The sequence below is a fragment of the Balaenoptera acutorostrata genome, chromosome 11 (assembly GCF_949987535.1).
Source record: "Balaenoptera acutorostrata chromosome 11, mBalAcu1.1, whole genome shotgun sequence".
Classification (NCBI taxonomy): domain Eukaryota; kingdom Metazoa; phylum Chordata; class Mammalia; order Artiodactyla; family Balaenopteridae; genus Balaenoptera; species Balaenoptera acutorostrata.
In genome coordinates, this window is record NC_080074.1 from 69,439,559 (window position 1) to 69,453,949 (window position 14,391).

The 14,391-nt window shown below is 44.6% G+C and overlaps 1 protein-coding gene across 2 annotated transcripts in view; it reads right to left on the bottom strand.

Annotated features, from left to right (window-relative positions):
* ANO6 (anoctamin 6) overlaps positions 1-5,375 on the bottom strand; it is a 209,948-nt gene extending 204,573 nt beyond the window's left edge. Inside the window, exon 1 of one of the 2 annotated variants that reach the window (XM_057556242.1) lies at positions 4,927-5,375. In XM_057556242.1, coding sequence (XP_057412225.1) covers positions 4,927-4,999 — 73 coding nt within the window. In that variant the 5' untranslated portion in view covers positions 5,000-5,375. The remainder of the gene's footprint in view (positions 1-4,926) is intronic. The other variant, XM_057556243.1, reaches the window with a different exon arrangement.
* Positions 5,376-14,391: the final 9,016 nt, after the last annotated feature.

The window sequence follows — 14,391 nt, forward strand, 5'->3', positions numbered from 1 at the left end:
AGGTAGAGCTGGATCATTATCCCTTAGAGATAATGGGCCTCTTCCCACCCATCCCCCACCCCAATGGCAGGACCATTAGCTGTGGGGATCAGAGAGTAAACTCTACCATAAACAGACGGGAAATCCAAAGTGGTCAAAAAATGTCACCGGCCATTTCAGTAAATGAAGATGTTGCTGCCATAAACCCATCAACCACTGCAGCTGCCCCATGATGCCCCCTGCAGGGAATTCACGATGGAGAAAAACAGGATACTGGCCCTAGAGAGTTAAGATGAATATTAAAGGAATGATTTCAATAAGCCTAGACTCTTGCATTTTGCCATACATAGAAAAGCACTAAAATCTTTAACTTGAGATGTCTGAGTTTTGTGATTAGCAGTAATCTTCTGATGTTCAACTACGTGTTTTTTGTTTCTGTTTGTTTGTTTTCCCCCAGCAAAAAACTCCTATATATCCTGGCCTCTCCCTTACCTCTTTGCAACAGTTCCTCAAAGCTACCTGAGAGGCTGTTATCCCAGGCTATAGTCCTCAGGAGTTCCCCAAACTAAACATAATTCTCAACTCTTAGGTTGTACATTTTTTTTTCAGTTGACACAACCAACCATCTAAACAAAAAACCTTTTGCCTGAACTATCTGAAGTGTTCCTGATAACTCCCTTCTTTTTTGAGAACACTTTTCTTCCCTCAGTGAAGTTTGAACTATGGAAATGCAAGAAACAAAACAGCATACTAAATATCTACTTTCTGGCTATAAAAATTATTTCTATCACTTTCTACGTCAAGAAGAAGAGATGTTAAATTCAATTTACTGATTAATGGGGTGGCGGGGTGTGTGTGTGGGGGGAGGTGTTTCTGGAAGCAAGGCAGCTAAAGACACTCTTCTGCACACCAGGTGCACAGAACCTGCCTCAAGGTGTGATCTCCACCAGCACCAGTGCAATAAAGGCCATGAGCCAAATACTTCCTACCACCACTGCCTCAAGATAACACCTGTGGTTGGTTGTTGGAGCTGATTTAGAAAATAAGTGGCCTTTTGCACAAATGCTCTCATGCCAATAGGCTGCCTCTTTCACAAACCTTTGGGCACAATTTCTAGTGGTCATGAGTAAAGCAAATATGGAAAGGACACCATAGTGAGATTTACCATCTTTGATTCTCTAGATTAGTTAATGCCAAACAAGGAAGCAATCCTCACACTTAAAGCACTAAACATGCTTCAAAAGTAAGCAGAGGGCTTCCCTGGTGGTGCAGTGGTTGAGAATCTGCCTGCTAATGCAGGGGACACGGGTTCGAGCCCTGGTCTGGGAAGATCCCACATGCCGCGGAGCAACTAGGCCCGTGAGCCACAACTACTGAGCCTGCGTGTCTGGAGCCTGTGCTCCGCAACAAGAGAGGCCACGATAGTGAGAGGCCCGCGCACCGCGATGAAGAGTGGCCCCTGCTTGCCGCAACTAGAGAAAGCCCTAGCACAGAAACGAAGACCCAACATAGCAATCAATCAATCAATCAATCAATCAAAAAAAAAAAAGTAAGCAGAAACCCATAGGTTTAAAAAAAAAAAAAAAAAAAGGCAGCCCAAATCCCAGTCTACTAGAGGGCACACTTCCATTTATATATGTAAAACATTTCTATGATGTAACCAGGGACCACATCTAGCTTAAATAGTTTTTCTTTTTGCCTCTTGCAAATTAATTGATCATAGATGTCTTACCCAAGAACTTATGTCAAAATAACTCTCCTGCTCTGAATTATAAAGTTAATAACTATAGAGATATTTCATAGAAATCTTCAGTACCTGAGTGGGTTTTAAATTATTATACAACTATTAGTTGTGACAATCAAGTACTAGGAGAAATATGTTAGTCAATAGCTTGAACACAGCCCTGCATTACAAAACTAGAGGCAGAGGTTAAAATTATAATCTTCATTTCACCAGAGTCTCCCCTTCCATAGTTTTATAATTATTTGATAAAAGGCTGTATACCATCAGCCTACTTCTGGTGACATCCAAAAAGGCTTATTATTTTTCAATGACATAAACTTTCCATTGGCATGGTAAAATCTCGATATAAATCACTGCAACCCACATTAAATTCGTATAACAACCCCAAATTGCTGAGACCTGATATTTGTTGACTAACATAAAGTATGTTGACTTGACCCCTATATACACTAAAATATTAATTTCAGTAGACTATGGAGGGTGGGATGAAAGAAGAGTAGAGATATTTAACTTTTTCTTAAATATATCTACACTGTTTGACTTGATACAACTATCAGGTCAATACAAACTAGCCCAAGTTAGTTTTCTTTCTAAATTGAGATCTACTGATGGCAGGCTGGAACAAAGCTCAGAGTCTCTTGCTTACTTCAATTTCCATTTGGGTTTTTACCCTTATTTATTTAAAACTGTCAGTGTAAATAGTGACACTTCACCATAACAGATAAGTGTTTTCCTATGAAACAGACCGTGCTAATTTTATTATAACTTTTTAAAGTTTGTTCCTATGATTTATATTGTATGCAATCATGATTTACTACCACAGCCTGCTAAATAGTAGCATTATATATTATCTGACAGCTGGAGTGACCCGCTGAAAAGGGCATCAGTACGCAGAGGTCTCGCAAGTCAGAAAACCTGGGTTTGAATCTTAATAAGCTGTGTGAGAAGCTAGGCAGATGAACCTGTGAGCTTCAGTCTTCTCTCCTATAAAAAAGAATATTACTATTTGCTCCCTCCATAAGAATGGACAGGGCTTCCCTGGTGGCGCAGTGGTTGAGAATCTGCCTGCTAATGCAGGGGACACGGGTTCGAGCCCTGGTCTGGGAAGATCCCACATGCCACGGAGCAGCTGGGCCCGTGAGCCACAATTGCTGAGCCTGCGCGTCTGGAGCCTGTGCCCCGCGACGGGAGGGGCCGCGATAGAGAAAGGCCCGCGCACCGCGATGAAGAGCGGTCCCCGCACCGCGATGAAGAGTGGCCCCCGCTTGCCGCAACTGGAGAAAGCCCTCGCACGAACCGAAGACCCAACACAGCCAAAAATAAATAAATAAATAAATAAATAAATAAGAAAAATCCTTAAAAAAAAAAAAAAAAAAAAAGAATGGACACTTAATAAATTGTTCTCAAGTGAATGAAAGGTAATGCTAAACCATGGAGTAGAATCCCTTCTGTTAAATTTGTTTTTGGATTTAAATGAGCAGTGCCGACAATAGCCAAGATATGGAAAGACGTTAATTGTCTACAGATGAATGGACAGCGATGATGTGTCATATATATATATATATATAATATATGTGTATAATATATATATTAATATATATATGTAATGGAATATTATTCAGCCATGAGAAAGAAGGAAATCCTGTCATTTGCAACAACGCAAATGGAACTTGAGGGCATTATGTTAAGTGAAATAAGGCAGAGAAAGACAAATACTGTATGATATCACTTATATGTGAAATACAAAAAAGGTGAACTCACAGAAACAGTAGAATATTGGGGGGGGGAGGGGAGGTGATACTGGTCAAAGGGTACACTTCCAGTTAGAAGATGAATAAGTTCCAGGGATCTATTTACAGCATAGTGATTAGAGTTCATAATACTGTATCTTATACTTTGAGAGAAGATCTTAAATGTTCTCGCCACAAAAAACAAATGGTAGTTAAGTGACGTTGCGGAGGTGTTAGCTAACTCTATGGTGGTAATCATTTTGCAACTTATAAATGGATCAAATCAGGACGTTGTACATCTTAAACTTACACATTGTTATATGCCAATTATATCTCAATAGAGCTGGAAAAACCAGAAAAATAAATGAGCAGAACCTAAAACGTGAACGAAAAACCACATCTATCTCCTAAAATTAAGTTACTTCTAAAGTTATTAGAGAAGAATGTATTAGAGAAGCATATATTAGAGAAAAGTATTAGTACAAGAGCAGGAACTGTTACGTTTTTTAAACTGATTTGGCGTCCAGGAAACTGAGTCGGAGTCGGCCTGGTAATTTAACTGCCCGTCTTCCGGACGGACCCAATATGCCATCATTCCCTGACAGTGTTCTCTTTAGGGACCAGATTTTCTCCCCACTGCTCCAATTGCTTTCGCCTTCCTCACCCCCTCCCACTCCCTTTGTAACTCTTAAACAGCTCTCCCTCCGTTCTGTCCACTCTTTCTAAGCACTCTTAACCAGAAATGGGGCACCGGGGCCCTCTGGACGGGTAGGAAATGCCCTGCGGTCCACCCAGCCTAAGGGCTTCCTCCTCCCATCCGTTCCCCCGCGGGCGCTGCGCATGGAAAAAGGATCCCGGCCCGCGCCCGGCGGCCACAGATCAGTTCCCGGGCCGCCCCACCCAGGCCCAACCCTCAGTCCCACAGCCGCGCGCCTGCTTTCACCTCAAGGAGGATTCAGGCGGGTCACACGCCTGCTCTCCCAACCCGGGCGCGCTCCCCGAACCCCGCCCACGGGCTCGCCGCCCGCGCCGGTTCGAGCCGGAGAAAATGACCCAAAAGTTGTTGTTCTGAGTCAAGACTTCCGCGCTCGGGGGCGTCCCCGTAGCTACCGTGACTATTCAGGGGCCGCGTCCCTCGCCCGTCCGGAAACTGACCTAGGGACCAGCGCTTACCCCGCGCCTCCCCGGCCTTCACGGGGGCCGCCCGCTCGCCCGCCGGTCCGCGGCGCGAGGCAGCCGCACTGCGGCCCGGGGCGGGCGGCGCGGGCTTCCACCCGCCCCACCACCACCACCACCACCACCACCACGGCCCCCCGCACCCGAGCTCCTCCGAGCGGCCGAGGGTCCCCGCCAGCTTCCATTCCCGAGGGTGCGGCGCCCACGCGCAGTCCCCGACTTCTCCCGCTTTGGCTCGGGCTTTCGGGAGCGGACGCGGGGCCCCGCGCCGGCCCACCCCCGGAACCCGCGGCTCACCGATATCCCCATCGTCGTCGTCGTCCTCCTCCAGCTCCATTTCTAGCAGAACGTCCCTGGTCATCATTTGCATGGCTCCCACCGGAGGCGGCTCGGAACTTGGCGCGAAGTTGGGGGCTTTCGGGGTCCGGAACGACGGCGCTCTGGCGGGGCCGGCGCCCGGGCGGGGACGGCGGGGCGCGTCTCGCTCCCAGCTCAGGGGCCGCTGTGCTCAGCCCACGCTCGGGGAAGCCGAGCCCAAGCGGCCGCCGACCCGAACCCTGCGCCCAAGGCAGCCTCTGGCCACCGGAGCCGGCCCCGGCCACTGAGCATGCCCAGTGAGCGCCGAGGCTCGCTGAGGAATGATTGAACTTCCCCCGGTTTGTGAGGCTCTCTGAAGGAAGTCGGGAGAAGAGAGGGAGTAGCCGGCGCCCGCGTTGTGCACGCGAGTGAACTCGCCGAAGGGGGAGGCGAGAGCACGCGGGGGTGGGAGTGGACAGGGCTCCCCCGAACGCTGCCTCCAAACGAGGCAGCTTTCTGTTCCAAGGTCATATATGGGCACGTCCGGGGCCTCGCTCTCTTTGACATCTGTTACCAGAGAGGGGGGAAATGCTGCTGGAGCTCCCAGGCAGGACCCTGAAGGAGAGCGCGTTTGCATGGTGTTTAAAGACGAAGTGGGGCCAGTGCAGGATGTTAAAGTATCAGTTACTCTGACTCCAAGTGGGGGAACGTGTATGCTGTAGGGGAATGGGGAGGGGGCAATTACAGAGGAGGTCAAACTCGTAGATGAGAAACAATAGAAAAAAGACCAAGAGAGCGAGATCTAAAGAAACACGTTCACAAAGGCAGGAGGATTTCCGCCTCAAGTGAGGTTAGGAGGCTGGAGAAGCGCCACCTACCCCCGCCCGCAGGAGCGCGCACAGGGAGTGGTCGGAAGATGATCACCGAGCGTGCAGCGTATGGGGACCTTGAAAACTTCACCCTCGGTGTCACAAAGGCAAAGCAAGTGAAGACCTCCACTATGGGTTAGGTGTAAACTCTTATAAAGCACTGTGAAAAACCATCAGAACCAGAGGAAACAAAGTACTGAAATAAAGTTGAGGCAGAGAGTATAAGAACGCAATGCTGGAGGCCAGAGGGAACAGTAAGACAAATACAAAGGGATTTCTGCTTTTAAGATACATGGGGTAGTTTGAACTGCGGCCTCCTGGGATTGTGCATCCGCAGAACTTTTTTCAAAGAAGCTGGTGAATTCAGATGGGTCCATTTTGACTTCTCAAAAGGCCTAGAAGGTGTATTTGTAATTCTTGTTATATTCATTGTTCCCCTAACACTTATTGAAACTTTTTATATTTTTTATAGGAGGGTGGGAAAAAAAGATGGGAGGATGAAGAAGAAAAAAAAATGAGAAGGAGAAAAGATTGTTTTCTTTTAGTGAACTCTTTCCCCAATGCTTGTGGGACCTACTAAAATAGAAATTCCAGAGGTATTTTGGTTACATGATTAATATTCACAATTTTCATTTAACAAATGCATATGGTACTTTTTACGTGCTAGGCACAGTTCTAAATGTTTTACATTCAGTCATTTAATGCTCATAATGACCCTACCAGTTGTTACCACTCACTCAGGCACAGAGCAATTGAATAACTTGTCCAAAATCACACAGGGAGTAAGTGACTGAGCTGGGATTCAAACCCAAGCAGCTTATTCCAGAATTTGTGTTCTTAGCCACTTTGTAAACCACTTCCAGAGATATTTCTAAATCCATTTTAAAAAATCACTTTTTTTCTCCCCGCCAATTCTAAGCTCTAAAATTCTTACCAACTAACTCCCTGCCACAGTTCTTTCATCAAATAGTCTGGTTCTTAGGGCCTAAGGCTTTGCTCAAGGTTAATTAGTAGTTAGAAAACTCTTGTGATTGATTTTGCAACAGGTTTCAATTTGAAATTCTTCACAGATTTTAGAGTTAACATTTTTCTTGCTTGATAAATGTTGCAGAGAAACATTGCTGGCCTTATATGTAAAGTGACTGTTGCTAGAAGGGAAATGAATTATTTACTTTGGTTAGCTGTTAGTCTATTATTAGTAAATTCCATTCTTCCATTTAATCTATTTTATTTCCTGCAGCTTCTTTCATGCATTATTTTTTTTTCAACTGAGTAACATATGCTTCAAAAATAATCGAGGTAATAGGCCTAGGTAAGAACCACACCCTTGACTCTGAAAAATTATCAACTATATCATGAATAGTTTATGAAACAAAATGTGCCTAACAATCTATGGCCAGGTGATAGCTTGCAAAGCTTTACCAAGTCATAGGTCAGAGACAAAGTATCTTCTCCTTCATTGGTCTTCTGATTAATTGCAACCCTTGTCTGGCCACAGGATGGCCCATCTTTATCTGCCCATCTCTTAAATATTGGTGCTTCTCTGGCTTCCGTCCTCAGGCTTCTTTCCTTTTTTTCCTTTTTTTTTTTTTTTTTTAGAGGAAGTTTTTTTTGTTTTTTGGCTGTGTTGGGTCTTCGTTGCTGCGTGCAGGCGTTCTCTAGTTGCGGCAAGCAGGGGCTACTGTGCATTGTGGTGCACAGGTTTCTCCTTGCAGTGGCTCTCTTGTTGCGGAGCACAGGCTCTAGGTGCCCGGGCTTCAGTAGTTGCAGCACGCCGGCTCAGTAGTTGTGGCTCACAGGCTCTAGGGCATGCAGGCTTCAGTAGTTGTGGTGTGCGGGCTCTAGAGCGCAGGCTCAGTAGTTGTGGTGCACGGGCTTAGTTGCTCTGCAGCATGTGAGATCTTCCCGGCCCAGGGATCGAACCCGTGTCCCCTGCATTGGCAGACAGATTCTTTTTTTTTTTTTTTTTACCATAGGAGTAATGAACAAATATATTTATTTATAAACATTTCACCTTCAAGTTTCTGCCCTTCAGCCATACAAACATGATTTGAAGACTTTAAACATACAACAATTTAATCACAAATATCTTCCAGCTGCTGGCCAGTAATGACATTTCTTATTGTCTCTCTTTTTCTTCTCTCAAGGAAAAGAGAGTATAAGAAAAACTGCCAGATGTCGCAAGTTGCAACCTTGATAAACACGGTGCAGTCTCAAAAACAGATGGAGGTGTCTGAGGCTCACTGCATGCCGTGATTCTGGCAGACAGATTCTTAACCACTGTGCCACCAGGGAAGTCCCCTTAGGGCTCTTTTCTTCTCATCTTTCCCTACTTAACTCATTCATTCTTATAACTTTATTATCTTTTGCAAGCAAGGCTAGTTTCATGGGCATACCAACAGTTCATTCACACAGGGCCCTGCACTCAGAAGGGCTTAATGCTTGAGGTCTCAATGCTCTGTGGTTGCCAGATTGAAATTCTTAATAGCATTACCTTTGGGTTTTTGTTTTGTAAGTGAAGTCTAATGAGAGAGTGGAGCATCTCTCCCACCACCTCTCTGCCTCCCTGGGATAAGTTCAGCTGCCAGCTCCGCCCATTTTCTGGCATCTCAGCCCCACCCACTCTCCTCCTCACCCCACCCAGGTCCAGGACCACAGGACCAGGAGGGCCTGGGCACAGGCACGGGGAAAGTCAGGGTCATGTGTGTGCACCCACAGTGTCTTAGGGCAGGGCATGGCGGCAGCTGTCCTGGTCTGTCAGTGCCACAGTCCATCTAGTGGGCGACTTGGTAAGGATGAGCCTCTTACCCATTCCCTGTGCAAGTGCATCCTAGCATGGAAATTGCAATCTCCTGGAGGTGTCCCTCGATGTGGTTTGGAGAATAGAGGCTGTGGGAAGGGGAGATACCTGGTTCAACTTCCCCACCCTCATCCAGAGCATTTAGTCCTCCAAATTGTTGGGAGGAGGACAAAGCAGTTGATGGACCTCAAAGGCTATTTGAAGAAAGGGACCCTGCATTTGCATTTTACACTGGGCCCTGCAAATTGTAGAGTTGGCCCTGATTCCAAGGTCTTTATTTGCAGCCCAAATTTCTCTTCAGTGTTGCAAATGGTATATCTGCCTGCATGCTTGAACATCTTCACTTGGATATTTAAGACATTTCAGATTCAGCAGATTTAAAACTAAATTTATAATCTCTGCCCCAAACCTGTTTCCCTAAACCAGGAATGACACCACTAATTATACAGGCCAATAATTTGAGCATCATTTTGACTCCTTCCTCTCTCTCTTTTCCCTCCTATCCAGTCAGTTGCTAAATCCTGTGGCATCTACCTTCTGGATATCTCAAACACAACCTGTGTTTGTTACCCATTGTTACATTGTTGCATAACTGCATAGCATGATGTTTTAGCAGAGACTTGAAGGAAGTAAGAGATTAAGACATGAAACTATCTGAGGGAAGGGAGTTTTAGGCAGAAGGAAAAGCAAGTGTAAAAGTTCCAAGGAGAACCAGCAAAGAGGTCATGGCAACAGTGGCATAAAAGATTAACCCCCCCCCCCCGCCCAAAAAAAAAAGATTAACCCCAAATGTAGTGGCTTAGAGCAACAATAAACATATTATCTCACTCAGTTTCTGTGAGTCAGGAATTTGGAGCAACAGAGTCAAGGGATTCTGGGCTGCATTCTCTCAAAGTTCTAGGCAAGATGCTGGCCAGCGCTGGAGTCACCTAAAAGCTTGAATAGATCTTCTCCTAAGATAGCTCCACTCGAGATAGTTCACTCTCAAGTGGTGCTGCTTGTTAGCAGACCCCTTGGTTCCTTCCTATGGGGGCCTGTCTGCAGGCTTCTTGAGCATCCTCATGACACGACATTTGTCTTCCCGCAGATGAGCAATTCAAGAGAGTGGGCAAGGTGGAAGCCACAACATCTTTTATGACCTAACCTTGGAAATCACACATTGTCAATTCTGCCATTGGTTACCCAGGTCAGTCAGCTCTACTCACTGAGGGAGGGGCTTATACAGAGCATGAAGACCATAGGCAGGGATCTTGGGGAGCCAACTTGGAGGTTGGCTGCCACCCATCTCACCGTCACTGTTCTGATACATACCACCATCATTCTTCATTCTTAGTTCCTGAGAACTACCTATATGCTGGCCACTTTCCTGGGTGTTGTGGGTTCAATAGTAAAAACAAAGACAGACAACATCCCTGCCCTCATGACCTTCCATTCCAGTGGATAAAGACAAGTAAGACAAACGTTCTTATTTATTTGTGAATTCCAGTGGATAGAGACAAACAAAAAAGTACATTTGTCTTACGTGGGCAAGAGCAATAGAGAATGATGTGGATTTACATGGAGTGGTCAGGGAAAGCCTCTGATAAAGTGACATTTTAGCAGAGATTTGAAGAAAGTGAGGGAATAGACATGTAAGTACCTGAGAGAACAGAGTTTTAAGGAGAGTTAAGTTTCAGGTGCAAAAGCCTTGAGGACAAGCATGCTTAGTGTCTTCAGAAAAAGCAGAGAGGCCATGTGACTATAGCGTTAGTGATGCAGGAGGAGAGTGGTAGGAGGTCAGGGTTGGTGAGGGAGGGGGAGTGCTGCAAATCACTTTTGCCATCAGAAGGTCTTGGGCTTTTACTCTGGATAATTGTGGGAAAACTTTGGAGAATTTTGAATAAGTGGATGGAGTAATTGAACTGATATTTAAAAGGATTTTTCTGACTGCTTTATGGGAAATAGACTAGATTATGCAAAAGGAAGTGTAAAAGAAGGGAGACAGTTAAGAGACGAGTTCTTTAATTTCGACAAGGGGTGATGGTCTTGAACCAGAGTGGTAGTAGTAGATGTGGATTATAGATATGTTTTGAGGTAGGTCTGAAAAGAGTTTCTGATATAGTTGGTATGGATATGAGAAAAAAAAGAGGGAGTCAAGAATGACTCTAAGATTTTGACCTGAGTAACTAGGAGAATGGAGTTGCTGTTTTTGAGATGTAGAAGACTACAGGGCAGTAAGGGGTAAGGGAGTTTGATTTTGTACCCATCAATTTGAATTCAATATTAGACATCCATGGGTGTCTGGAGTTTGGAGGAGAAAATGGGTCATGGGTAGTTATGGGTCATGAGTCTGGAGTTTGGAGGAGAAATCTACACTGGAGATATAAATTTAGGACTGGATAAGACTGCTTGGAAAGTTAATCTATATGAAGAGATTAAGTCCAAGGACTCAGCTCTAGCACTCTCCACTCCAACACTTGCATTGGGAAAATGAGGAAAAACCAGCAAAGGAGACAGATGGAAGGAGTGTCCAGTGAGGAATGAAGAACAGAAAAGGGTGAGGTTCAGTTAAATTTTTTTCAAAAAAAAGGAAAAAGAGAAAATGATCTCCTGTGTCAAATGAATCTGATAAGACAACTTTGTAAAGACTTCCAATTTTCCTATAGCTGGAATAGATTTCTTTGGGTGTGAAGAGAACTGGTCATTGGATTTAGCAATGGGAGGTCAACAGTGACCTCAGTTTCAGAGGAGTGATAGGGGACAAAAGTCTGGAATGGGTTCTCCAATACGTTTCTTCCAACACCACCAACCAATTCTCCAATTCGCAGTGGACACTTGACTGTGTGTCCTACAATTAACTCAATTCTGACACTATCTACCTGGAGATAGCAACTGATCCCACAGGTTAAGCGCTCAGTCCCACAAAATTGCACCCCTTGCCCTACTTCAGATGCCAATCACAGGTCTAGGTTGTCACCTGTGATTTTGACCAACGGGCTATGGATTGGAGGTTCCCACAACCCTCAACTTGGGTTTGATTAATTTGTTAGAGCTGCTCACAGAACCCAGAGAAACATTTACTTACATTTACCGGTTTATTAAAAGGATTTTTTAGAGGATACAGATGAACAACCAGATGAAGATGTACGTAGGGCGAGATCCAGAAGCATCCCAAGCACAGGCGCTTTTGTTCCTATGGAGCCGGGGTGCACCATCCCCCCCCAGCCTGTGCATCTGTTCATCACCCCAGAAGCTCATCAAATTTTGTTTTCAAGAGTTTTTATAGAGCTTAACCTTCTCAGAGGTCAGTGGGTGGGGCTGAAAGTTCTAACTCTAATCACGTGGGTGACCAGCCCCATCCTAAGGCTACCTAGGGCCACCACCCTAAGTCACCTCATTAGCATAAGCTCAAAAGGGGGTCTTCACGAAGGACAAAAGACACTCCTATCACTCAGAAAATTCCAAGGGTTTGCGGTTTGTGCCAGGAACAGGGGACAAAGACCAAGCGTATATCTTAATATACCACAAGTTCACAGGGGAAGGAGGGAAGAGGAAGTGATACTAATGACTACAGACAACTTTTTTGAGGAGACTTGAAACTCTTTGAGACACATGAACTCTAGACTTCTATATCCATCTCCACTTGGATTCTAACGGGCAGCTAAAATTTCATATCCAATGTCAAACTCCTGATCTTCCTCCAAACTCTGGTCTACCCATAACCTTCTCCATCTCAGATAATCAAAACGCTATTCCTCTGATTGCTCAGGCCCCAAAGCCGGGAGTCATCTTTGATTTCTCTCTTTCTTGTATACCCCATATCCTGCCAGCAGATCGTTTTAAGTCTATTAAAAAATATTCCTAGAATTGGACCACTACACGCCACCTTCACCACAGACATCTCATCTGCGACATCATCCTCTCTTCCTTGGATTATTTTTCTATCTGGTTTCCCTGCTTCCACCTTTGTCTCCCTACAGTCCATTCTCAACACAGTAGCCAAAGTGATGCTAAAAGCATCACCATGAGTCAGATCATATTACTCTCTGCTCGACAACAACTCCCTATTCTAACTATAGGAAAATCTAAAGTATTTACAAAGCCGCCCTATTTAAATTGCAAAATCGCCAGAGTCACCCCATATGGCTGTGCAAGATATTTATTCTACACAGGTGTCTGTTCAAGGGGAATGAAGTGAGGCCTGAAATCTAGCTCAGGCTCTGCTTGCCAAGTCATATGCCTTGGTGCAAGACTCTATACAAGATTCCATACAGGTTGTCAGCAACCTTGGACACCTCTACACAGGTACTCCCCACCCCTCTTACTTTGCTTTATTTTCTCTTTATCTTCTAGCCCCCTCTTACGTACTACATTCTTTGTTTACTCATTCTGTTTATTATCTGTCTTCATCAACTAAAAGATGACTTCCATGAGAGCAGTGCTTTTGTCTTTTGTTCATTACCATATCCTCAGCACAGAGTAGGTACTCGATAAAGATTTATGAAATTGGATTGGGTTTTTCTGTAGAGGGTAGTGGAGAAATGCAGTAGTAGATAGAAGGGTATGTGGGCCAAGAGAGGGAAAGGTTTCTTTTTTTTTATAAATTTATTTCTTTTTTATTTATTTCTTTTTGGCTGCATTGGGTCTTTGTTGCTGCACATGGGCTTTATCTAGTTTCGGCGAGCAGGGGCTACGCTTTGTTGCGGTGTGCGGGCTTCTCATTGCAGTGGCTTCCCTTGTTGGGGTGTACAGGCTCTAGGCACGCGGGCTTCAGTAGATGTGGCACACAGGGCTTAGTTTCTCTGCGGCATGTGGGATCTTCCCAGACCAGGACTCGAACCCATGTCCCCTGCATTGGCAGGTGGATTCTCAACCACTGTGCCACCAGGGAAGTCCTGAGGGAAAGGTTTTAATGTGGGAGAGAGAAGGGAAAATTGCTGTCATAATGTCCTTGGGTAAGTGAAAGTGATGAGCTCCAGTACACCATGGAGATATTGGCTGTACAAAGCAAAATAAAACTTCCATTACAAAAACCATAGGGAAGATATAGTATATGAATGCAGATGCAGGTGTATTGGTAAATGTATTGGTAGGAGTTGCAGAAGCTATCATTTTTCCCCTCAAATGTTTATTTTGAAAGCTTTCGGACATATAGAAAAGTTGAAAGAATAGTGTAAGAGATATCTATACATTCACCACCAAGCTTCAACAACTGTGAATATTCTGCTCTATTTGTTTTATCTGTTTGTCTCTCTGTGTATATTTCATTGAATCATATTAATGTTGCAGACCTCATGACATGCCATCCCTACATAAATAATATATTCACATAGAAGACACTTCCCTCATACCAACTAATACCCAATCCATATTCAAATCTCAGACTCTTTAATGGCCAAGGCTTTTATACATTTTATTCATTTCACACACTGCAACTGATTATATTCCTCAACATTTTTTCCCACTGACTTTGACTTTTTCAAGAGAACAGAATAGCTGTGGATGATTTTTTTCCCCTAATGCTGCTGTTCAATGTCTAGCATTTCCTGTAAACTGGACCTTAAGTCAGATGCTTTTAGATTCAAGTTAAACACTTTTGGCAAGAATCTGTCATAGAAGATGCTGTGTTTTTCATGTGGCATTACAGTAGGAGGTGGACACTGGCAGGTTGTTCTACCATTACTTGTGCTAATTTAGATCACTAGGCTACATAACAAATGCCAGATTTTTCCATTAGATCAAGGTTTGAACCCAGGCAATGTAACTCCAGGATCTGTGCCTCTAACCATTTTGCTACAGTGCCTCTCTAGGCGAGAG